Raw genomic sequence first — 25,626 nt, 5'->3', positions numbered from 1 at the left:
CTTACTAGCTGTGTGACCCTGGGCAAGTCACTTAACCCCAACTGCCTCGCCAAAAAAAAATAAAATAAAATAAAGAAAGTAAGCTCCTTGAGGGTAGAGACTGTCTTTCAGCTGAGCACAGAGCCTAACATATAATAAGCTTTAATAAATGTTTGTTGACTTGTCAACTTGATTTGAAATACTTAAATGTGTACGTGTTATTATGAAGAAAGACACTGCCTGCATCCAGAGAAAGAACTGATAAACAGAAGTATGTATAGAATAATTTTACATATATATACCTATTTGTGTCTAATGGTAGCCATCTATAGGATTGGTAGGGGGAAGAAAAAAGAAATTTACATGATAATTTTGTTGTATATTTGAAAAGAATACAAGTTGTGCATAGCAGATTTGTAGTTTCATGTGTAATCATCTTTTCTTATTGTACTATGTTATGAAAATGCTTGTTTTATTCCATAAATTAAAACTAAAACTTAATAATAAAAAAATAAAAAGGGCTATAAAAAAAAAGAATTTAAGTTTGTTGAAGACAGGAACTGTTTTTTTTCTTTTTTTTCCCCAATACCTAGCATAGTGTCTGTTGCTAAGTAGGCACTTAATAAATGTTTGCTGACTGATAACTATCCATGCAGTTCAAGAAACTCTTACTAGCAACTTACATCCTCATTCTCCAGTTGCTGCCAATCATGGAACATACTTTTAAAAATAGTTGAGGCATTTATCCCAGAAAGAGAATCACATTTGTCTACTGACTTATTTTATAAATTTGAGAAACATATTCCCCATACTCCATCCACTGCACCTAAGTTTACTACAACTATAGTTACTACTATACTACACTGTTAACTGGTACCTCCACTTTAAAGATAAGGAAACTGAGGTTCTATGAGGTTAAGTGACTTACACAGGTTCACAGCTAATAAATGTAAGAAGCAGGATTTAACTCATCTTTTCCTATCTACAATGCCATATATTAGAAATGAATTGTGTTCTTTTAGGAAACACTTGCTAGAGATGGGAAGAGAATTCATTTAGAGAAACAAGTCCAAAGGGATGAAGGCTTTGACTAAATTTTCTCTGCTTACAAGATACAGTTTACTTGTTATTATTCTCTTCTGGAATAGGCCACCCAGTGCCAAACTGAGCAGCCTATTAAACAGGCTGGCATAAAAACATCCACAATTTTAATACCTACATTTAAAAAGTTACTATTCAATTGCCTTAAAAACCATCAAAAATTTAACCAACAGTGGAACCTATGTAAGAAACAGCAGTAACCCTGATGTTCTAGTTACTTTCAAATGAGCTACATATAATCAGACCAATTAACTTGTTATAGCAAAGAACAAAATTACGAAAATAAATAAAAATTAGTATTCATAGCTTGCCAAAAAAAAATGACATGTCATTCTTATAATAATGCAAATTCCCTAGTGATAAGTCCAACAACACTAGTAGAAAGTAAAGTTACCAAGCACTTATTTAGGGTTTACTGTGTGTCAGGCACTGGGCTAAGCACTAGGTGCACAAGGAAGGCAGTCTCATTTTATTCTCCAACTATGGGTCTAATGCATTGCATGTCATTTCATCCAAAATGAGGATAAATAAGGTTTAAAAAAAAACATAAGGTTGCTCACAAAAACACAATTGTGTGTCTGCCACAAAGCCAGTTAAAGATATAAAAACGTATTATTACATGGAGAAGGCAGCTACCATGTTGCAATTTAGGACAAGAAACTCCGTGGAGTGGAGCTGTGTACTATATCTAAATGAAAGGCTTTTTAAAAAAAGAAAATAGCCTTAAATCCTAGAAGCATCAGTTCTTCATCGTCTTTAATAAGAGTAAAAAGAGAAATCTACTGACCTTGAAGCCAAGATATTAACTTCTCAGCCCTGGTTTCTTCTAACCCCTTAGAAAATAATAGGCATTAAAGGCCTCCTACAAGTATGGGAGTCAAAGGTACGCAAGAGGCCACATACTGTGGCAGAAAAAGCACTGGACTGAGAATCTAGAAACCTGGGTTTTTTTTTTTTAAATGGTAATTTTTTATTTATTTTTTTGTTTTCAACATTTACTTCCACAAGATTTTGAGTTCCAAATTTTCACCCCATCTCGCCCCTCCCCCCACCCCAAGATGGCATGCATTCTAAATACCCCTTCCCCTAGTCCGCCTTCCCTTCTATCTCTCCTCCCCTTCTCTTATCTCCTTCCCCTTCAATTTTCCTGTAGGGCAGGATGGATTTCTACACCCCATTTCCTGTATTTCTTATTTCCCAGTTGCATGTGAAAACATTTTTTTTTAAACATGTGTTTTTTAAACTTTGGGTTCCAAATTTTCTCCCTTCCTCCCCCCCCACCCTCATTGATAAGGCAAGCAACTAAATATAGGTTATATATGTGCAGTTATGCAAAACACTTCCATAGTAGACATGCTGTGAAAAACTAACTCTATTTCCCTTAACCCTATCCCGCCCACCCATTTATTCTATTCTTTCTTTTGACCCTGTCCCTCCTCAGAAGTATTTGCTTCTGATTACTCCCTTTCCCAATCTGCCCTCATCTCTATCATGCCCCTACTCTCTTGTCCCCTTCCCCCCCTGTTTTCCTGTAGGGTAAGACAGATTTCCACACCCAATTGAGTGTGTATGTTATACCCTCCTTAAGTCAAACACTATGAGAATAAGATTCACTCATTCCCTCTCACCTTCCCATTTCCCCTCCACTGTAAGAGCCTTTTCGCTTCTGTTTTTTTTTTTTGTGTGTGGGATAATTTACCCCGTTCTACCTCTCCCTTTCTCCTCCTCCTAGTATATTCCTCTCTCACCCCTTAATTTTATTCTCCAGATATGACCCCTTCATTTCCAACTCACCCTATGCCCTCTATCTATCTTATATCTATATATACGTACATATAATTTTTCCCCCTCCAACTACCCTAATACTGACAAAGGTCTCATGAGTTACAAATATCATCTTTCCATGCAGGAATGTAAACAGTTCAACCTTAATAAGTCTCTTACGATTTTCTCTTTCCTGTTTACCTCTTCATGTTCTACTCGAGTCTTGTATTTGAAAATCAAATTTTCTATTCAACTCTGGTCTTTTCATCAAGAATGCTTGGAAGTCCTCTATTTCACTGAATGACCATTTTTTACCCTGCAGGATTATACTCAGTTTTGCTGGGTAGGTGATTCTTGGCTGTAATCCTATCTCCTTTGCTCTCCGGAATATTATATTCCATGCCCTGCGGTCCCTTAATGTAGAAGCAGCTAAATTTTGTGTTATCCTGACTGTGTTTCCACAATACTTGAATTGCTTCTTTCTGGCTGCTTGTAATATTTTCTCCTTGACCTGGGAACTCTGGAATTTGGCTACAATATTCCTGGGAGTTTTCCTTTGGGGATCTCTTTCAGGAGGAGATCGGTGGATTCTTTCAATTTCTATTTTGCCCTTTGGTTCTAAAATATCAGGACAGTTTTCCTTGATAATTTCTTGAAAGATGATGTCTAGGCTCTTTTTTTGATCATGGCTTTCAGGTAGTCCAATAATTTTTAAATTCTCTCTCCTGGATCTATTTTCCAGGTCAGTTGTTTTTCCAATGAGATATTTCACTTTGTTTTCTAATTTTTCATTCTTTTGGATTTGTTTTACAGTGTCTTGATTTCTCATAAAGTCACTAGCTTCCAACTGCTCTATTCTAATTTTTAAGGAAGTATTTTCTTCAGTAATATTTTGGACTTCCTTTTCCATTTAGCCAATTTTGCTTTTTAGGGCATTCTTTTCTTCATTGGCTTTTTGGACCTCTTTTTCCATTTGGGTTAGGATATTTTTTTAAGGTGTTATTTTCTTCAGTATTTTTTTGGGTCTCCTTCAGCAAGCTGTTGACTTGTTTTTCATGATTTTCTTGCATCATTCTCAGTTTTTCCTCTACTTCTCTTACTTTCTTCTCAAAATCCCTTTTGAGCTCTTTCACAGCCTGGGACGGATTCACATTTTTCTTGGAGGCTTTGGATGTAGGAGCTTTGGCTTTGTTGTCTTCTTCTGGTTGTATGTTTTGATCTTCTTTGTCACCAAAGTAAGATAATATAGTCTGACTCTTTTTGCACTGCTTACTCATGATCCTGGCCAATTACTTGAGTTTTAAACTCTTTGTTAAGGTAAAAGTCTGCTTCCAGTGTGAAGAGTGTACTGTCCCAAGCTTCGAGGGTTTGTACAGCTGTTTTCAGAGGTACTTCTAGGGACCTGTAAATTTTCAGTTCTTCCAAGGTGGTATGATAAGGGGCGAGGTGTTTTCTCTCCACCACCACAACAAGCTCTACTGCACCAGCGTTCCTTCTTGTCCCAGGGCCGCTCCTCAGAACTGTGACCCAGATCCAAGCACAGGCAAAACAAGAGATTCCTGCCTCAGCACTGGCAAAGAGATCCCTGCAATCCTCCTCTGATCAGCCACTCGATTCCCCTTCAGTCTGTGGGCCAGAAGCTCAGGAAAAAGCCGTGGCCCGCCGCGCTCAAGACTTGCAGCTGAGACCTAGCTCCTTCTCTCACCGCAGTCACAGACTTTTCCCACTGACCTTCTAAGTTGTCTTTGGCGTTCAGGGGTTGAGAAGTCTGGAAACTGCCACAGCTGCCTGCAATTCAGTCTTCTGAGGCCTGCTCCAGGGTCGCTGCAGCCTGCGCGCCCACACACCCACACGCCCACACGCCCACACTGAACTGTGCTCCTCTCCTCACCCGGCGTGATATACGTTTCCAATCAAACATCCAGGCTGTCTTTGGCTGGAAATTTGTTTCACTCTGTCTTTTTGTGGGTTCTGCTGCTTTAGAATTTGTTTAGAGCCATTTTTTTAGGTATTTGGAGGGCTTTGGGAGAGAGCTCAAACAGTCACTGCTTTCCCTCTGCCATCTTGGCTCCACCCATCCGGGTCTCAAAACCTAGGTTCTAATCCTAGCTCTAGCACTCTCTTTGGAACCTTGGACATGTTACTTTAGTTCTTCAGGTCTCAGTTTTCTCTTCTACATATTGAATAGTTCATACTGGATGGCCTCTAAAAGAATGCTTTCAAGCCCATGTCAAAATATTCATAGAAAAATATACATATCATACATAACATAAATTCATATACAGATCAAAATAGTCATAGAAAGGTTTTTAGTAGGAAAAAAGCAAAAATCAGTAAGAGAACCTAGAGATTAGAGAATAGTTAAATAAACTGAAGGTAATGCAATATCACTGCACCATAAGAAAAGACAAATGCAAGGAATTCAGAGCAACATAGGAAAATGTATATGAACTAATACAGAGTGAAGAAAACAATCAAAAGAATATATACAATAATATGAACAAAAAGAATATTAAAAAGCAGTAAATGCAATGACAGATGTTGGTTTCATAAATAGGCCTTCTCCCTACTCTTCTCTCAAAGGGACAGGAGGTGGTAGAGTGGGGTGATAACGAATGCTAAGCAGTCTGTCAAATATAGTAGCTATGTTATCTCATCTACGTACACACTGCATTCCTCTAGTAGAATGGATACTCCTTGAAGGCAGAGACTTTTTCATTTTTATCTCTGAATCCTCAGAAGCTATCATAGTACCTTACACATAGTAGTGCCTTACACAGAAAGGTAATTAATAACTACATTTAGTAAATATTTAATGCTTTTCTCCTGGCTAAATCAATGGGGAAAACCCAAAATGAATCTTTGAAAATTTGTGCATCAATTACCCAGGCTACAATTATGTTCTAATTTGTTTCCTTACAAACTTGTTCTAACTGAACAACCACAAAATGTAATAATAAACCTAAGTTCGAGGACAAAAGCACCATCATTCCTCAAAAAATGACTCTAATGTCACAGAGCAGCATTCACTGTGTATGAACAGGACTCCATCAGCACAATGTTTCAAACTTACCAAGACTCGATCACCAATTTTCAGCTCTCTTTCCCCTTTCTTTATGGACCCAGCTTCAGAAAGGTTGGAGATGGACTCACTAGCTGTTTTGGTGAGATTGCTGATCTGAGTAGTAGTAGAAGATTCCTTAGCTATGGGCTGGGAAACTTTATGGGGTATACTGGATGGGGAAGGTGCAGCTGGAGATGAGGATGCCATGCTGATCATGGAAGTGGAGAGAGGGGATGTGGCTCTGGAAGCAGGAGCAGCCTGCATGCCATTGGCTTCATCTTCTGTCAGCACTTTCCTCGTCAGCTTTGAAGGCCTTGTAAAGATGCCCTTTAAAGGTTCACACTGGAAATACCGAATTCCTGCCACTGATCCATCATTCTTGCCAATTGGTTCATCCAACACAATTCCAGCCCACTGGCCTGGTGCAAATTGTGTTTCCCCAAGAAACTGGATGAATCCAGGCTTGTTGCCATTTACCCAAACACGTTCCCCAACTCGAAAGTCATCCACAAACTCTTCATGAGTCTCAGGGGATGGTGTACTTGATGTTTTATCGATGGATATTGCCTTTTCTACTGGACCTGGAGCTACAGCAGGAAAAAAAAGAAGATAATATCAGCAGAGATCAAGCCTAATACTTACGCATATACAGTCCAGAATCAAAAGCACATACATTGCAGAAAGCAAAACAGTCCGTTCTGTTTCTGGTACATATAATTTTTTTTATTTTTGTTTTCCAAGTGGGGAGAAGGACAAAAATATAAGAAAAGGCTTCACTTTAATTTCTATTTAATGAAGCCTTTTACCAGGTATGACAGTGAGGATTGCTGTTTACTTGCAGTTAAGATTAGAAAAGTACCAAAAGCTTCTCAGAGGAAAAGGTTAAATATAAAATAATAATTATCTAAACTCATACAACTCCATTTAAAACATAACCCTAACTTTAATCTTTAACTTAAGGTAGGTCATGGAAAGCAATCTTTTGCAAAGTATCTCTGGCTCCATTTTTCTTCACAAATTAGTTAACTAGAGTTAGTCAGGACCAGAAGTTATCTAATGAAACCACAAATTCACTCTCTAGCATCCCCAAAATTGCCCCTATTCAGATAAAAAAGAGATGAAAGTCATACCAATAAGAACAGAACTATGAGAATGAAGAGTAATAATTATTCTACTCTTCCACACAGCTCCTTAGGAAGGAAGGATATGCAATGACATATGTGTAGTTTTCAGTGTGGTCATAAAATTCTGGAGTTGGAAGGGAATTCTGAGGTCTAGTCTAAGGTCTACCTGAAGCTAGAATCTCTTCTACAATATCTCCAATAAGTGCTCATCTTTTATATAAAGTGTTGCCAGAGATTAATCTTTTTAAAAACTGCTTGCAGTTTAAGAGGTGAAAAGCCAAAGAGGTAACAAAGCATTTTTTAAAAAAGCAAAACAAAACTGCTGGGTTGTTTTTTTTTTTAAAGAATGCTGATACTTTCAATTCAGTTAAAATAGTCACTAAACATTTAGTATCAGCTAGGGCTTATGCTAGGTGCTAGGGATACAAAAACAAAAACAAATAGTTCTCACCCTCAAGGAGCTTATATTTTATGGAGGTATACAAGCTCTACACAAATAATTATAGTGCAAGGAAAATTAAGTGGGGAGAGAGCACTAATAAATTGGAAGGGGGAGACGAGTGGACACTAGGGAAAGTTCCATGAAGGAGGTAGCACTCCAGCTGAACCTCGAAGGGAGCCAAGAATTCATATAGGTGGAAATGAGGAAGGATTAAATGCCAGTCATAAGGCAGAGTTTGTGTAAAGGCAGAGAAGAGGAAAATGGAGTACTGCATTCCAGTTTGGCTAGAACACCATCCATGAAGGGGAGCCATGTGAAAAAAGGCTGGAGAGCCTTAAATACCAAGCTAAGAAGTTTATATTCTATCCTGGAGTCAAGAAGAAGCCACTGAATGCTGCATAGATATCAGATTTAGAAAGGTTATTTTGGATGCAGAAGATGGATTACAGAAAGAAAGGGCTGGGTACAGGAAAGATCACTTAGGGAGCTCTGACAGTAGTGAAGAGGAGAAGCAATAAGGATAAGCATGAATGTAGAGAAAGAAAAAGATGCAAGAGATGTTTTGGAGACAGAACTGACAAAACAGGGCAACTAACTGGATAATGATATGCTGAGAGAAAAGGAGGAGTCAAGGATGACTTTCAAGTTATACATGTGGCTGACAGGAAAGATGATGGTACCCGAGGAGAGGCAGGTTTAAGAGAAAAAATAATGATATTTATGGGGCATCCAACAGGAGCTATCTAAGAGATAAGAGAGAGATTAGTGTTAAGACACACAGATTTAGGAGTCACCTACATAGGGATGATACCTATGGGGGAGCTAGGTGACACAGTGCTTGAAGTCAGAACCCGAGTTCAAATCCAGCCTTAGATACTAGCTATGTGACTCTGGCAAGCAATTTAATCTCTGTTTGCCTCAGTTTCATCATTTGTAAATGGGGATGATAATAATAGTAGCTACCTCGTAGCATTGCCATAAGGATAAAATGAGATAATATATTTAAAGGGCTTAGCACAGTACCTGGCACAGGGTAGGCACTATATAAATGTTAGCAGTTATTACACTGTACTAAATTCAACTAAACTGAACAACAAATGTAAACTTTTCAAAAGGAGTAAAGTCTGAAATTATGAAGGAAACATCCAGCTCTAAAAGTCAATGAATTAAAATGTTTATCTTAAACTAGAGAATATAAATCAAGATCTTAAAACTAGTATCTTCAAATTATACCATAATCTGATTGTACTTAAAAAATGAAAATGTAAAAATACCAGCAGCAGGTGTCTTCAAGGCAGTAGATCCAGGCTTACTGATCTTAGTAGGGGCCTTAAGCCCACTTGGTTTTAGCATACTCATCTTCCTTATTACACCGAGATGTTTTTCCCCTTTGCTTCTGGTCACTATCTTTTCCCAACCATTGATACAAACGTAAGTGCTCCTATGCTGAAGTCAGTCTTCAAGTTAAACCTGCAGAAAAAAAACATACAAGCATATTTTTAGCAACCACCAAAAGTCAGCACATTAACTATTATATTCTCAACTTATTTATAAAGCTATCCATTCTCCCCAAATGAGGTAAAAGGAAGCCATCATCTAATGTAACCCAGGGGCAGGCAGTTGCTTCAGAATTCCAAGCCTGTAACATCTAGAAAAGAATAGGATTTTTTTTAAATCAAGACAGTGTTTCACTTTAAGAAAATTTTTGGCTTTGGTAATTCTAGCCTGGGCAAGATAGGAAAATCCAGTCTCAAAATAATAATGATGATGATGATGATGTTGATGATATCTATAACATATACAGCCTACAGAAGAGGTTCTTAACCTGGGGTCTCTAACTTTTTTAAAAAATATTTTTATTACTGCAACATAATTAGTTTCTTTTATAAACCTATGCATTTTATTATGTACATACAAAAATATTATCCTGGGGCAGCGAGGTGGCACAGTGGATAGAGCACCGGCCTTGGAGTCAGGAGGACCTGAGTTCAAATCCGGACTCAGACACATGACACTCACTAGCTGTGTGACCCTGGGCAAGTCACTTAACACTGATTCCTCTCCAAAAACAAAACCAAATAAACAAAAAACAAAAACAAAAATGTTTTCCTGAGAAGGGGTCTTTAGGCTTCACCAGATTACCAATGTAGTCCATGACACAAAAAAAATTAAGTGCTCCTGGCATAGATAATACCTTTTCTGATCTCCTTAAAAGGTACGTTCAAATCTCTCTGATTAAGTCACGTACAGTCAGTCCAACATTAAAATGGCTGAAATCCCCCCTATTCCTGTAGGTAGTGGGTACAGGTCTATAGTGAACCATCCATCCTTTCTTATTCCATTGCCTCTTCCATCAGCTGGAAGCAGAGTCTGCAGTTGTAATGGAAATTCACTATAACCCTTGCCTCACAGTACGTGCTCTACCTCAGTGGTTTTTCAAAGTATGGAGTACGGGGGCCATATTTGTTTAGAACCATCAATTTAGCTTGTGAGTTGGTTCAAAATGAAAGATTAAGATACATTAGTGTTTGCATGAAGTTACTAGAGAACATGGGGCAGAATCAGAAACTGTTTCTCAAATGACATTTTACTGTTATAAATTCAGGAATCACATTATGGGTGGATTGAGTAAGGCTACCATGCGACTTCCATCATCACCACCAGCACAGATAAGACGACACAGTGTGATGACACAAAGTGTCTCATTTCAAGTGTAAAAGGCTAACCCTTGAAATTAGGCAGAATGGAGCTGAAGGAGGTTACATTTGAAACACTGATCTATTCTTTCTTGGCTTATTCCTTTAACCTGGCCCCCATCTCTAACTAAATGTTGACTGATCCCCAAAAAAAGGTATTGTAGTAGCAAGCAGGAATAGGGGTCCAATGAGGTCCCTTTGAGGCCTCAGTTAAGAGTTCTATGATCAGAATTTTGAGAATCATTACTCTACCCAAATGGGTTAACCAACTAAGCCCAGAGTTTTTCCTCTATGTTTCGGGGACCAATCTTACATTCCATTCATACATAAGTTCCAGTGTTAAGGTCTCTGCCTATGACTTACAAAGCTTTTGGATAACAGAAGCAGGTCTGAATGTAAAACCAATAAGACTATAGCTTCAGCTTTCCTAACGCATATTCCTCTGGCTCCTGATCAGATTACACAGATTTAGCATTCTAAAATAAGGAACTCTGACAAAGATTTAATGCAAGAATGAAATTTAGTCTTTTCCAACAAAAATGCAAAAAGTTAAGTATCAGTGATTTTAGTTCCCAAATTTATTTTCTACTTCATATTATTATTAAAAAAATGGCATGTCAAACTTGCTTAAATGAAATTAAAGCTACTCAGGAGCTATAACGACCAAGAAACACCTTTGCATGCCATTTTAAAGTAGGCAATGCCATATTTAAACAAACCAATTTAAGAAGTATGGGGGAAAAAATCTTAGCAAAACCATTTTGGACCTCTTTTCTTAGAATTGTCTTTGGAATAGTTTAGGGATTAGCCACCATCAGGCTTTGCTCCTTGTGACCTTAAACTCCAAAATCAAATCCACCTAGACAACAAAAATTTGTTACTACTCTGGGCACTCACAAGAATGTACCACAGTCTCTGAATGCAATTTCTAAAAACAAAAATGGTATTCCAGAAACATTTGGGGCCATGTCACCATTACTGAAATGTATATATAACCTCCCAGGGTATTAGGATATATAAGTTCTCCTTCCTTCCCCTCCCTCAGTTTTTAATAAGTCTGTCACAAAATATTATTTGTAATAAAGGATGGCTCTCTGGGATGGGGGATGGGGAGGGAGAGAAATTCTGGTGATATAAAAAATAAAAGATCAACAAAAAATTATTTTAAAAAAAAAGGAAAAAAATCTATCACATTATGTTATAGACTCATCTTCTATAAAGTACCCACATCTCAATTCTAAGCATCATGTGCCAAAGTAGTTTAGCCAGTACATTTTTCAAACTAGAAACAATTTGTAAGATGTTGAGGTAAGATACAACCTTTTCATAGACTTTCTTTAATCCACAATGAAAATAGGTGGTACCACCCCCTCAAACTCCTGCATTTGCTTTTCCCTCACAAATATAATAAAGGCATAGACAACAGGGAAATATTCATACTAAAAAATGAATGAATGAATAAAGCATTTGTTAAGCTTACTATATGTGCAAATCAGCATGCTAAGAGCAGGGAATACAAACAGAAAAGATAGTCTCTGCTCTCAATAAGCTTACTTTCCAACTGCACAGAGAACACAAAGAGAAAGTTCTAGCTGCAAGTCAGATGGAAGGGTCCTGTGGATCTCAGGGTGCTGGGGAAAAGAAGATAGCAATGGTTCTATGAACAGGTGTTCCTACTGTATCTAGATCTGTTAAGTGACTATCACTTCAAAGTAACCAAATGTAATCACTTCTTTTGCTTAAAATGCTTATCTTCTCAGAAGTAAAAGAGGAATCTTCTTTATTAAGAGTGGGACCTAGATCCAGGATTGAGTTTCTGTAGGACAGGAAGACAAGTTAGGCTGGATGGTAGATTTCCACCAAGATACATCAACCTACATCACAGCTGCAAAATCCCGTTCTGTCTTTTGGTTACAAAAGATTTGCATTTCCTCTTGAGGACAGGAAGCTTGATTGCTAAACATCAAAGAAGGGATAAACAAATGTCCCTGTAACGCACAGGTAAATATCCTAAGAGATAAAAAAAGCCAAGCCTGAAAAAAGACAGGCAAGAAATTTGAACTAGATTTAATGTCTTGGGCCTGAGAGTCAACCGGGATTTGACCAGTTACTACTGAAGAAGAGAAGATAAACGACTTATTTCCTAAACAGTGCCTTATCCCCTTTGGTTATTTCATGGAAAGAAGTTTTTTGCATTTCCCAGGCTATGTCAGATGTAGCCACTGTCAGAGACAGGGAAGAAAGCATTCTATCCCTCCATCAAATCACAAATATTTTTTATTCCCTCCAAACTAAGGAGATTCATGCAGAGTAACCTGAAATTAATTTACTCCCATTAACTAGAACAAGAACTAGCAAGAGAGGATTCTATTTCTATGGAAATTTTAATTCTTCTGAGTAAGTTGTATTTTACCCCATTTCTGTAGAGACTCTTCTACCACATAAAAAGAACATTAAATACTTCCCTTCCCCATCAAAATTCTTTTCTCCAATCATTCCTACAAAGGCTGACTAAAAGAAAAAAGGTTCAGCAGTTTTTCTACCCAGAGGTCAAAGCGAATTTAAAAACAAAAACAGTCCTGTTGGACAAGGGGGAAATTAGTATGTCACTATGCCCTTAACCTACATTTATGGACTTAATTCCACATTATTCCACATTATTCCCCTGAGACTGGTGAAACTGCCAAGCCCTATCTCCACATCTTTGCGCAGGCTGGAATGCACTCCCTGATCACTTCTGCTCTTTTGAACCCCCTAGATTCCCTTGAAATCTAGGCACTACACCTAGTTCCCTAGATCATAATAAGCTCTTCAGAAAAGTGTGTTGTGGGACAGCTAGGTGGCACAATGGATAGAGCTCCAGCCTTGGAGTGAGGAGGACCTGAGTTCAAACCTGACCTCAGACACTTGACACTTACTAGCTGTGTGACCCTGGGCAAGTCACTTAACTCCAAATGCCTCACCAAAACTCGCAAAAAAAAAAAAAGTGTTGAATTGAATTTCACCCAACTACCTGAGCCAGCCAAATGCACTATCTCCATTTGAAGTAAAATCAGGATTTAATTCACATTTCATCACTTTGTGATAGTACTGAAATTCTCATAGAAGCAGAGAGGAAAAAAAAGAAAAAATAGTGGAGTCCATACTTTAAGTGGAGAATTCCTTATAGAATCAAGAATCACTTGACTACCTACCTCCAAGAATCTAGAGTTCTCAGTTATTTGTTCAGACCCAATGCCACCATATATCAGTTGATCCTAATTACAATATGGATATTGTTTCTCAGTTTTGAAATTAGAAAAGTTTCTCCCAACTTGCACAGAAGCTGAAATACAACTTCAACTATCAATAAAATAAATTGTACTATTGCTATTCCTTTGAGATTTCACCTAAACATGTTTAATCAAAAGTTGTAGCATTCAAAATCATGCAGATAAAAGAAAAATCTTTTACTTGGAAAATGCCATGCATAAAGCTCAGAAGGAAAAAAGTTACTAATAGTATCATCATTTAAGAATACAACTCTCTCAAAATTAAGTCTATGCATAATGTGACCAAAAATCAGATTTATTTCAATTAGTCCTTGTGAGAAGAGGTCACCTTTTTACTGTCATCATTACCATATGCCAACTACTATACATTCTCCTTGTCCAGGCTCTAGAGACAAACCCAGGATAGTTCAGTCTCTAAATCTGAAGAGTAAATAGACATCCTTTAGTGAGATCAGAATATTGGATTCTGATAACATGAACCTACACTTTTGATTCCAATTAAACAGGTACACTAAGCCAAGCAACAGATTTAAAAATAAAGGACAATTTTTTAAATGGGTATTTTCGGATTTAAGCCCCTGGACCTCAAAAATGTGTTCCGCTGATAACCAGCTCTACTCTTTTGTTATCATAATAATAGGAACCTTACTGCCGACATGCTATTACATTTGAATACATCTATGATCTTAGTGACATGGATATTCAGTCCCTCCAACAATGCAGTTCACAATCTGCTTCCATTTGCAAATCTTCCAAAGGGGATTCACCCAAAGCATCATCTAATTCTCTTAACATGTGCAATCCATATTTTAGACAAAGTAAAATATTACGTTTCTTTATAAGTTGATAGTAAACTGAAGGGAAACAGGAGACGAATTAGTGGTTAGGGCTGCCATATACCCAAAAGTCCAACTGACATAACATTTGTCTTGATTTACTATTAAAGTCAAAATTAATTTCTGCATTCTCCAAGAGGTCATTTAAAAAATAAGCACTTCCTTAGTAAAATATGTTCCTTCTAAGGAGAATATGGTGGGTCTGACCTCAAACAATTATTGTACTCTTATCTATGGAGGTTGTAGAAAGACCAACTGAGTCTGGTGATGGGAGAAGACCAGGTACCTCATGTTGTCCCCAGAACTGAGTCAGGCCTCGCCTCAGTAGTACATCTTGCCAGAAGCTTGGGCAAACCTAGCAGCTTCTCCAGCTGGCTACCAGATCATGATAGTGAAGTCATAAAACAGAATTCCTAAGTGGTTCTGTTTCCAAGCTACATGCTCTGCACTCCAGAAGGAAGGAAAACTGTCTACTTGAGACCTGAAATTGCTCCCGATGTCCTAAGATATAAGGAAAAATTTCTCTCCTCTCTGAAAGTACCACTGTCTATACTGTCTATCTAGGTAGCAGGTAAGCAAAGAAGAAACCAAAAGCAACTATTATTCAACTTAGTGCTCTGTAGGTTGTGTCAAAATTAGATTTCATGCTCCCTTTCTTACCTGGTCTCTCCTAAAGACTTAGAAAAACTAAGGACAATGTAAAACAAAAAGAGAAAAGATGTCATCTTTGTCTTCAGGGGCTCTCATAACCCTAGCCTAGACTGTAACTTCTGAATTTCTAAATCCTTGCGTTTCAGGTGTTCCTTCACTCCTCTATTTACAATTTGGGTTTATGTTTATTGAGCAAATAGCATATTTTGAAAAAGTCACAATAGCAACACAAGACCTCATCACAGCTCTGAGGTATTACATCTTTGCTAAAAAAGAGGGTGAGACTATCAGAGTTCTGGGGGTTTTTTCCCTCCTAAGATTGTCAGGTTTGCAAGTCAGCATAGAGTGAGAACTGAGATTCTACTGTTAATCTTAAATGATTGAAAATGTTCTTAAAATCACAGTAAATTTGAAAGACTTAACTACTCCAATCAAGACAACAATCCAAGACAAATCTAAGACAACTGAGGTTGAAAAATGCTATCCACCTCCAGAGATCTGATGAATTCTGAACGCAGATCAAAGCATACTTTTTTTAACTTTCCTTATTTTTGTTGTTTTATTTTGTGTTTCTTTTGCAACATTGCTAATATGAAAATATGTTTGGCAAGACCTTACACATATAATCAAAATCAAAGTGCTTGTCTTTTCAAGGAGGAGGGAGAAGCATGAGGGAGGAAATTTGGAACTTAAATTTTTTTTTAAAAAAATGATTTTTTAAAAAATGTATGCATGATTGGGAAATTTTTAATGAAATAAAAAAAATTTTAAATCAAGGTAAGGATCACATTTAAGATGGTTGTATTTAAACAAGTTAGAAAACTGATTTAACTATGTGTCAATGCCCAGTACACAGAAGAACAACAAGTCAATAATTTGTAGGCAAAAGGATCAATTTCACTTGGGCCTCTGAAATCTTTTGGCCTAAACTGCTAAGAAAATGAATTTTAAAGATAAGCACTTCATGAAGCAGAACAGCTTCATACAGAGAAAAAAATATATATGTTAGAAAACAACTGAAGTGAAGGCATTTTTTTCCAAGCAAGGGAAAAACCAAAAGAACAAATATTACTAGCAAAATATGTAAAGAAGCTAATTTTTAGAACACCTTTAAAAAATGTTTTAGTTAATCCGAAGCTCCCTAATAAAATTACAACAGGAATTACAAGTTATGACAATGAAAAGGAAAAGAAAAACTGTAGTTTTTATTTTTCACGACTCTTATTTACTTTCTGAGATTTTAGTCTGGGATTGTAGGAAGCCTGTCATTGATTAAAAAGCAAAATCTCTTCTAGCAGCTACTTTGGATTTCAAGCACAAGCCAAACAAATGAAAAAGCAGAGAGGTCCACAAGCAATTTGTAGCAAGCAACAGCTACTGCGGCTCTAGCTTCTCAGAGCTGACTTGGCTCTTGGTGCAGACAAGACCTGAACTTGATAAGATCAGATTCTCTAACAAGCTCAGTGTCTTCTGCATCAACAAACTTGGCATTATATTGCCATCCTGTTCACTTGTCACCTTAGACAAATCACTGAACCACATTCATTGTAACTTAGTCTCGCTAAGGTATGTTCTCATATGTTTGTAAAATTGGGATGCTACTTTATTTTCTAAACATAAAAAAGGGACAATGAGAGCTATATCCTTTAAAGTCTAAGTATCTTCATTGAGTTCATTCTGCCAGGAGATAATTTTTGTTGTCATTTTAGCACTAACAAAAAGGCAGCAGTCTGTTAGAAAGGGTCCTGGACTAGGTAGGAATAGGTAAATCTGGACGCCACCCTTGACTCTTACCCTTAACATAACTAGCTGTGTAACCTTGAAAAAAAAAATCACATTACACTTTCAGGGCTGTTTCTTCATCTGTAAAATTAAAAAGTGAGATTAGATTATTTTATTTCTAAGGTTTCTTCAAGTTCTGATATTCTATGATTTTATGAATATTATTCAATTTTCAGAGTAGAATATAAGATTTCCCTAGAATACAGGAGACCCTCAGCCTGAGGTCTATGAATTTTTTTAAAAAAATTTTGATAACTTTATTTCAACATCATTGGTTCCCTTTGTAATCCTGCATATTTTATTTTATGCATTTAAAAACATTATTCTGACGTCTATAGCTTCCACCAGACTGCCAAATGAGTCCATAATTAAAAAAAAAAAAAAGATTACGAAGCCCTGCCCTAGAAAGACAAGAGAAATCTAATTTAATGGAGATGCATGTTGCCTAAAACTTACTTTAAAATGATGCTTGAGAAAGTATCTGTACACAGTGAAGTAATGATTCTATTATTATAATATCCTATTTCTTGGCAAGGATTCATTCATATTTAATCCTCTTCCCTGAAGTCACAAGTTACAGAAGTATCTACTACATCTTTTTTTTTTTTTGCAAAGACACAAGGCTTCTACCCAGGCATGATTTCTTGTCTGCTCCAGCCTCTGAAACTCCTCTTACCCACAAAGTCACTGGAAACACAAACAACATGACTCATTTTCAAACTGACTAGTATTTCTAAAGGTAGGATTAATAATATCCACATTATTGGAGTATTTCCCTTCCCATATTTTCAAATGAAGCAGTTGTGGAACAATAATAAGAGTTTCCATCTCAAAATCTGGAAGACATTATATCAAGTTCATCCTCCAACATGTACAGGGCTGGGTGACCTTGGGCAAGTCATTTAACTTCACAGTGCCTCTCATGCACTAGTAGAGGTGTTTCCTTTTAGGAAGTTTCCTACACCAATGAAATCACAAGTCAGGTTAAAAAAAAAAATCACATAACAATTTGAGAATTGGAAAGAACCTCAGTGTCCATCTCAGTCCAACTCAAACACGAAAGGAATCCCTATAGTGACTTATTCAACAAACAGTTACCCAGGCTCTGCTTAGCAAGAGGAATATACCTCTTGTGGCAGGCAGCCCATTCTCCTTTTGTATTGTTCTGATTGCTAGGAAGTTTGTCCTGACATCAAGCCTAAACTGATTTCGTGGTAACTTCCACCCACTGCTCCTGATTCTGCCATCAAGCCAAAGGGATAAATCTAATTTCTCCTCCATATGACAGCGTTTCAAATATCTGAACATATATGACACAGACTCAAGGCCTTTCATAATTTTAGCTGCCTTTCTCTGCATGGTCTCCAGCTTATCGATGTCCTTTCTAAACTACAGCACCCAGAACCAGAAGAAATACTCGAAATGTGGTCTGATAACGGCCCAGCACAGTGGAATTATCACCTCCCCATTCCTGGAAGCTATTCTTCTCTTAATAAGGTCCAAGATTGCATGAGCTTTTTTCGCTGCTACATCACACTTATTCATATTGACTTTGCAGTCTACTAAAACCCCAACAATTTTTTCACAGTAATTGCTATCTAACCATTTTAATCATGAACTAGATTCAATCAATGCTAATTTACATACAGAAGATAGAAATAACTGTCACAAACTTAAAGTTTATCTAATTCTAATCTTAGCTTCATTTTTATATAAGCAATTCTTATAAAAAACAGAATAGCTACAATATAGCTAAAACTGAATAGTTATAATATCCTTATTTAGCCATTTTTTTATATTTATACAATGGATAACATATGATATATATTTTTATATTTTCCTCCTGAGTACTACAAAGCCAAGAAGTCCATCATCAGATTCACTGAAGAATACCCAACAGCTTGGAGGTTTGCTCAATGACAAATAGACCAATTTAAAAGCATTCCTCTATGCCAAGGAAATTGAACTCAATCCAGATGGCAGTTTTATAACTACTTCTAATTTTCCCAAGTATCAGCCATTAATTCCCCCAGGTCCCCAGATACTGCTCTTCCACACAAAGGAATTCCAACAATAAAAACTAAACAACTCAGTGATGTAGCCCCAGTGAGAATTTATGATGTTTTAAGTGCCATGATAGAAAAAAATGAAATATTCTCCGCTCTCGTGGAGTTTACATTCTATGAGGAAAAACAATATGTACACATAAGTAAATTCAAGGCAATTACAAGATAATGGAGGGGGGAGAGGCACTACAGAGGCAGCTGGAGAAGGTGGGGAAAGGAATAAGCATTTATATAGCACCAATTATGTACTAACTGGAGTAAGCTAGATGATGCAGTAGATGGAGCTCCAGGCCCAGAATCAGGAAGACACATTCAAATACAGCTTTAGAAACTAACTGTGAGACCCTGGGCAAGTCACTTAATCCTGCTAGAATGTAGTGAATGGAAGGAAAGGGGAGAGAAAGAGGAAGGAAGAACAGCAAGAAGGACAGTTTAGCTGAGCTATAGACAATGTGAAGAGGAGGTATGTGTAATAACTACAGAAAGGCAGGTTTGAACCAGACTGTGAAGGGCTTTAAAGTCTGCATTAGATCCCAGAAGCAATAGGGAGCACTGAAACTAATTGAGTGTGACATGGTCAGATGTGTGTTTTGGGAACATCACATTGACAGCTATGTAGAGGGGAGAGGTTTCTGGCAGAGTCCATTTAGGAGGTTATTTCAATAATCCAAGCTAGAGATGACAGAGGCCATAACTGGGGGAGAAGGAGGGGTATCTGTGTCAGTACAGAGAAGGGGACAGATGCCAGGGATGTTGTAAAGGCAGAATGAAGAAGACTTAGCAATTAGAGATGCAGGGTAAAGGAAAGCGAGGAGTCAAGGATGACATAACTGAAGTTATAAACTGGGTAACAAGGGAAGTGAATAAGAAGGGTTTGTTTAGGGAGAAAGATAGTATGTTCTGTTTTGGATACGCATTTGAGATGCCCAAGAACACCTAGTCTAAAACGTCTAACAGGCAGCTTGTAACACAGGACTGGAACTCCAGACAGAGATCAGGGCTGTATATATAAGATGTAAGAGTCTTCTGCATAAAGAAATAATTTTAATTTACTTATTCAGTGCAATACTAATTAAATTACCAAAGAATTATTTTATAGAGCTAGAAAAAATAACAAAATAACAAAAGAAGATAATTGAACCCACAACAAAAATATTCATAAACTTCTCAAAACAAAACAAATCCATACAGTTCTGAGGGATAATGTAGGCAGCTAGGTGGTACATGGGATATGAGGTGCTGGATATGAAGTAAAGAAGACGTGAGTTCAAATCTGATCTGAGATATTTACTGGCCATATGATCCTGAACAAGTCATTAACCTCTGTTTGCCTCAGTTTCCTCATTTATAAAATGATAATAATAGCACCCTCCTCCTAGCATTGTGTGAGGATAAAATGAGATATCTGTAAAGCACTTTGCAAACCCTGAATAAGCTCTGTATAAATGCTAGTTATTATTATTATTAATGTTGTTTTAATTTTATTATTAATTATAATATCTCTCACTATCTAAGCACCAGGTAAAAGAACTATAGTATTAGAAGACTTCATAATCTTCAAAATCTGAGAGACTACTTAAAAAAAAAAATCACTCATGCCAAAAACCACAATGCCATAGGCAAAATTTTCAATTACCATCTCCACTCAAGTGAGTGGTACATAGGAACAGCAAATATTCAACCAGTGAGTTAGATTTGCTGGGAGCAAGTTCTTTCCAGGCTACAAATTAAGGTGGAACATAAAGCAGTTTCCTTATGGCTCAGTCAAGGCTCTGCCAAACTAGGTTTTTGGTTTCAGTGGGTGCATAACATTCATCTTCTCTGCTTGGGTACACCACCTATTTCAGAAGAAGAAACCTGGTTCTTCATTCATATATAAAACTATTTATCATTTAATTGTTCCTTAGGCTAATGGAAAAGTGTTTTTGGCAAGAATAAAAATTTTAAATAGTTATTTTGAGGAAATATCAGTAATAGATCCCTGCATGTGGCACAAGCCACTTGCCCTATCAAATTACAAATGAAAAAAAAATAGTAAAAATACTGAACATGTAAAACATACAATTCTGAACAAATATAAAATTTAGCATTTCAAAATACAAGAAACTGGAGGTTTTAGAAAAATATAACAGAAGGCAGAATCTCAATTAGTATGGGAGAGAGTACTGTTTTATAGAAGCAGCACTATGCTTAGCTGTCTTTTGAGGCAGAAAACCAGTAGAGAGTAAAAGAATGGTGTGATAGCATCAGAACAATGAAAGGAGCTTGGATTTAGCTGGAAAAAGAAATGTTGGGTGGACATGACCATGAAATCAAATGTTAGCTTTTTTATTTATTAATCCACAAAGTTTAATAAGCTCTGAATACCTCAGTAAATCAACTTTCTGATTAAGTAACTATTAACATTTAGTTTGATATTTAAAAGCTATTTAAAATTTAAGTCAGAAGAAAAAAGTCTAAATCTTTTACTGTTATATAGTGTAACTATTTGGGAAACATGTTACTCCTTTAAATTTAAGGTAAGTCATATGTTAATATATTGATTATTAATAAACTGTCATTATGAACATTAATAATTAGTTTATTAATATATTAGTATTTCTTTGGTACATAATATTCCATCTAGTAACTGATTTTACATATTTAACCCAGGCATTGGTCAAGTGGTACCAAAAAAAATATCCTGTGTCAAGTCAGAATGCACCCCAATGAGACAACTGCTAAGAAAGAACACAGTGCAGTGTTCCTAAGTACTCAATAAATGTCAAGTGCTAGTGATTATGATGAAGACTGTGAGGTAATAGTTTTGCTGCTTCTCAGAAGTCTGTCCCTGGAACAGAAAGAAAATGGGTGTGATACTTACAAACACTTGTATGGGACAGTCAACAATTCCAAGGCTAAAATCACCTCAAGGATAAGTGAGATGAACAATACTTAGAGAAAAGACAAGGAGATGGCTCTGGAAACCATTTGGTGCCTCTACCACTTAAATGGCTTATATAGGGAATTTTAAAAACCGTTTCAATTTATTATTTATTTTTAGCATTCTTTTCTTTTTAAATTTTGAGTTCCAAATTCTCTCCTTCTCTCTCACATCTCCCCCAACCACTGAGAAGGCAAGTAATATAACATCAATTATATATGTGAAATCACACATGCAAAACATCTTTCCATATTAGCCATATTGAAAAAAAAACAAGAAAAATAAAGCAAGAAAATTATACTTCAATTTGAACTCAGAGTTCATCAGTTCTCTCTCTGGAGGCAGTTTTTTTTTTTCATCGTTAGTCCTTTCGAACTGTCTTGGATCATTGTATTGATCAGAGTAGCCAAGCTTTTCACAGGAGATCATCATTATAACATTGCTGTTACTGTGCACAATGATCTCATTTCACTTCGCATCAGTTCATAAGTCTTCCCAGGTTTTCCTGAAACCAACCCCCTAGTCATTTCTTGTAGCACAATCGTATTCCATCATAATCATATGCCACAACTTGTTCTACCATCCCCTAATTAATACGCATTCCCTTAATTTCCAATTTTCTGCCACCACAAAAAGAACTACCATAAGTATTTTTGGACATATAAGTCCTTTTCCTTTTTCTTTTATCTCTTTGGGGTAAAAACCTAGTAGCAGTATTGATGGGCCAAAGGACATGCACAGCTCTACAATCTTTGGGCATAGTTCCAGATTGTTCTCCAGAATGGCTGAACCAGTTCACTATTCCACCACCAGCAAGTACACATTAGTGTACTTGTTTTTCCCTCATCTCCTCTAGCATTTGTCATTTCTGATAGGTGTAAAATGGTACCTCAGAGTTGTTTTAATTTGCATTTCTCTAATCAATAGTGATTTGGAGCATTTCTTCATATGACTATATATAGCTTTGATTTCTTCTTTTGAAAACTGCCTGTTTATATCCATTGACCTTTTATCGACTGCAGAAAGGCTTTTACTTCTATAAATTTGACTCAGTTCTATACTCAGTATATATTTGAGAAATTAGGCCATTATCAGAGAAATGTGCTGTAAAAATTTTTTTAATACTACTTCATTGTCTACAGTACACTTTTCAGAATAATATAGTTTCCATGATTAGCTCTTTTAACTAGGTCTATTTTTGCTTTTGTTTTGTCTGAGATCAAGATTGCTACCATGCCCTTTTTACTTCAGCTGAATCATATTAGATTCTGCTTCAGCCCTTTAATTTTACTCTGTGTGCTGATATAGGGAATTTAAAACAAAAATCATATTAAACACAGGGCAATGCATCTACTATAGCTAGTGTTTAGTATAGGAAACAGAGGCTAACGGATAAAAAATCCAAATAGTGATATTATTTAATGAAGTAAAGACTCCAGCATTCACAGTGGTCCCTATTAAGACTATCTATAGTCATAAAAAGCTTTCAAATTTAATTTTCATTTTAGTCTGAAATACTAAAATAACTAGAGCCAGAATAAATTTTAAAAAGATTGCAAGCACCCCAAATCAGTCTGGTTGGTTGGTTAGTTGTTGTCCTTCGTACTCAAAGAAGACCAAAACGACATCACTAGACTAGAGTCAAGTTTCAGTGTGTCCAACCGTGGCTCACCAAACCAATGAACTTGGAATGTCCTACCACAGGTCAGGCACAAATAGTACATATGAATATTTGGGATGGATTCTCTAAATTTGTGCATCTTGCATTTCTTTTGAGCTATTTCAATTCTGCTTTGTTCATACAGCACAGCAACTTCTCTGATGTGGCACGCCATGCTGAGTGGTCCTGTGCCAGTGTCTCCCATGTCACACAATCAATTCCAAAATTCTTAAGAGAGACCTGGACAGTGTCCTTGTACCACTTCTTCTAGCCACCATGTGAACCTTTGCCCTGTGTGAGTTCTCCATAAAACAGTTTTTTTGGCAAGCATACATTTTGCATTCGAATGGAGCCCATCAGAGTTGTACTCTCCTGGAGTCTGAATGCTTGGCAGTTTAGTTTGAGAAAGGACCTCAGTGTTTAGTATCTTATCCTGCCAGGTGATCTTCAGAATCTTTCTGGATCTTCAGAATCTTCCTAAGACAATTCAAATGGAAGCAATTCAGTTTCCTGGCATGGCACTGGTATACTGTCCATGTCTACAATCCCACAGAAAGAAGTACATTAGTATATAAGAAATTTAAGATGGCTGCCATTTAACCTAAGGCAAGTAATTTCACCTCTCTAGATCTCAGTTTCCTCATCTGTAATACAGGAATAACAACATCTGCCCTACCTACTACTTCACAAGGGCATTGGGAAGGTTAAATATGAAGTAATGTAGAAATACTTAAAACCTTACAGGAAGATAAGGGGTTGGTACTGACTGACCTTACAATATCCTTCTTTTTAGTGACCTAACAAAACCACTAACATTTACATTTTAAAAGGATAAAGTTTTTTACTTAATAGACTCAGTTCACCAAGTCTGAATAAACATCAAACAAACTGGATCCCTGGCAAGGATAAAGTATAAAGGATACATGCTAAGTCAATAGACTAACCAATATTTGTACTAAGAGGATCAATATGAAAAGAGGAATTAAACATTAAAGAAATAACAAAAACTAAGTGCTAGGAAAATTAATTGTTTCTTTAATTGAAATAGTGATGAATTCTAAATGGAACTCAGTAGCACTAACATAGCCTTAGCTAGCCAGTCAATTTATAACAGCCTATCAAAGTATATTTATATATATAACAGAGCTTATGTATTTATGTGTTATATGTATTCATTACATATTATTATATTTATATTATATAATTTATATTATATATTATTTCTATTCAGCAGATCTTAACTGATCATAATCTGTTGTCATTCTGCCTCTCCTCCTGCCTTACAATTCCTGTTCTTCATCCTCAGCTTGACCTCCAATACCTATACTCTTCCCATCACCTTACAATGAGCTACACTCTCTTCCCTTTCCCATCCTGACCTTGGTGAATCAGTTCAACTCAACACTGTCCTCTTCTAGACAGTCCCCTGCCTCTTGAAAATCTGGCCCTTCCAAACCCCAAACTTGCTTGAATCACTCCCACCATCTACTTCCTTTCCTCCTACTCATGTATCATTGAAGAAAGATGAAGAAACACACAGTTCACTGTGTCCACTAAAAGTTTATATTACACAATCTTAACCGGCCTTCAATGGAGCAAAGGAATGAATGCTTTTAGATCTCCCTGACTCACCCCACTCCCCATAGACGCTTTTCTAAAACTTTTCATTCCTCTTCAAAGCTCCTACAGCTCCCCCTTCACCTCTACCCTCTCAGCTGAGAACTTTGCCTCATATGTCACTGAAAAAAAGTGAGGCTACTCTCATCTGTCAGGAACTTACTCTTTTCACCTTTTCTCATGTCTCATCATTCTGATACCTTCTGCACTATTTCCTCCTTCACTCATATTTCATGTGAAAAAGTGGTCCTTCTCCTTGCCAAGGGATCCCATTTCATCAGCTTGTCCCCTGTCTCATTTCTGCTGTTCCATTAATCTTCAATTATTCCCTGTCTGCAGACTACTTTCCTACTGATCCCACACATTTCTGCTCCCCCATCCTCAAAAATCCCTTTCTTCCTCTATCCATTCCCACTAGCTACAGTCCTGAATCTCTACCCCGCTTTGTGCTTAAATTCCTTGAGAAGGCTGTCTACAATAGATGCCTCTGCTTCCTTTCTTCTCTCTCTCTTAACTCTGCAGTCTGGCTTGTGACCTCACCGTTCAACTGGAACTGCTCTCTCTCAAAGTTACCAATGGATCTCTTATCATAGAAACTTGCTATTTCTTCAGCCTGGCCGGCCTCTACCTTCCCTCCCCATTTTCCTGC

The 25,626-nt window shown here is 36.9% G+C and overlaps 1 protein-coding gene across 8 annotated transcripts in view; it reads right to left on the bottom strand.

Moving 5' to 3' along the window:
- The window catches only part of CLIP1 (CAP-Gly domain containing linker protein 1), a 147,759-nt gene that overhangs the window by 108,860 nt on the left and 13,273 nt on the right, over positions 1-25,626 (bottom strand). For all 8 annotated transcript variants that reach the window (XM_027853480.1, XM_027853481.1, XM_027853482.1 and 5 more), the window contains exons 2-3: positions 8,749-8,944; positions 5,918-6,495 (exon numbers count right to left, since the gene is read on the bottom strand). In XM_027853480.1, the coding sequence (XP_027709281.1) occupies positions 5,918-6,495; positions 8,749-8,833 (663 nt within the window). In that variant the 5' untranslated portion in view covers positions 8,834-8,944. The remainder of the gene's footprint in view (positions 1-5,917; positions 6,496-8,748; positions 8,945-25,626) is intronic.

The sequence above is a fragment of the Vombatus ursinus genome, unplaced genomic scaffold (assembly GCF_900497805.2).
Source record: "Vombatus ursinus unplaced genomic scaffold, bare-nosed wombat genome assembly UNPS02009994.1, whole genome shotgun sequence".
In the NCBI taxonomy this organism is placed as follows: domain Eukaryota; kingdom Metazoa; phylum Chordata; class Mammalia; order Diprotodontia; family Vombatidae; genus Vombatus; species Vombatus ursinus.
This window is presented reverse-complemented; position numbering and strand designations above follow the sequence as displayed.